The sequence below is a fragment of the Antrostomus carolinensis genome, unplaced genomic scaffold (assembly GCF_000700745.2).
Source record: "Antrostomus carolinensis isolate BGI_N321 unplaced genomic scaffold, ASM70074v2 scaffold2186, whole genome shotgun sequence".
Classification (NCBI taxonomy): Eukaryota; Metazoa; Chordata; class Aves; order Caprimulgiformes; family Caprimulgidae; genus Antrostomus; species Antrostomus carolinensis.
The window spans coordinates 10084-11009 of NW_010319576.1; the positions used below are offsets into that span (position 1 = coordinate 10084).

The 926-nt window shown below is 64.5% G+C and overlaps 1 protein-coding gene across 1 annotated transcript in view; it reads left to right on the forward strand.

The window, feature by feature from the left end:
• The window catches only part of KCNS1 (potassium voltage-gated channel modifier subfamily S member 1), a 6715-nt gene extending 5964 nt beyond the window's left edge, over nt 1-751 (forward strand). The window contains exon 2 of the mRNA XM_010169261.2: nt 296-751. Within this exon, the coding sequence (XP_010167563.1) occupies nt 296-751 (456 nt within the window). The remainder of the gene's footprint in view (nt 1-295) is intronic.
• The last annotated feature ends 175 nt before the right edge of the window (nt 752-926 follow it).

The following is a 926-nucleotide window of genomic DNA, read 5'->3' on the forward strand; positions in this document are numbered from 1 at the left end:
CCCTCTCCCTCCCGGCTGCCTCCCCTGGCAGCTGGGGGAGGGCAGAGGGGCGGCTGTGGGTGCCAGGGCTGATTTCCCAGCTGCCCACTCACTCCAGGTGTGGGTCACCCACGCGCCAGCCAACCCATCCCAGCCTGGCCCCACCATGGGACATCCCAATGGCAGAGATGGACAGAGGCACTGAGATCCCCACGGAGTCTGTGTGCTGGGCTGAATTTGCGCTGTGGGATCCCAGTGTCCCCGCTGTGACGGGTGTGGTGGCTCCCGCTGACCTCTGCTCTGCTTTGCCTTCCAGCACAGCTACCGGGAGGTGGGGATCCTGCTGCTCTACCTGGCTGTGGGGGTCTCTGTCTTCTCTGGTGTGGCTTACACCGCCGAGAAGGAGGAAGATGTCGGCTTTGACACCATCCCGGCGTGCTGGTGGTGGGGCACTGTCAGCATGACCACCGTGGGCTATGGTGACGTGGTGCCCGTCACCGTGGCGGGCAAGTTGGCTGCCTCGGGCTGTATCCTGGGTGGCATCCTGGTCGTGGCACTGCCCATCACCATCATCTTCAACAAGTTCTCCCACTTCTACCGCAAGCAGAAGGCATTGGAGGCGGCTGTCAGGAACAGCGGGAAGAAAGACCCTGAGGATGTGGAGAGCATCTCCAGCCGCGACCCAGACTCAGAGGCTCTGAGCGAGACCTCCCTGGGCAGAGGCAGCCCCGACCGCTGTGGTCTGACCCCTGGTGCCCACCCTGCGCCCTGACCCCACTGTGCTGCAGCACCAGGGCATGTCCTCACCGTGAGCATGGCACAGCTGTCGGACCGGGACACAGCGGAGGAGCCAGACTCTCCCCATCTCACACCACACCTGGCATCACCCTGCCCTGTGGAGGACAGGAGGGGTTGGAGGAGATGCACAGTGGGTGCCGGCTGCTTCC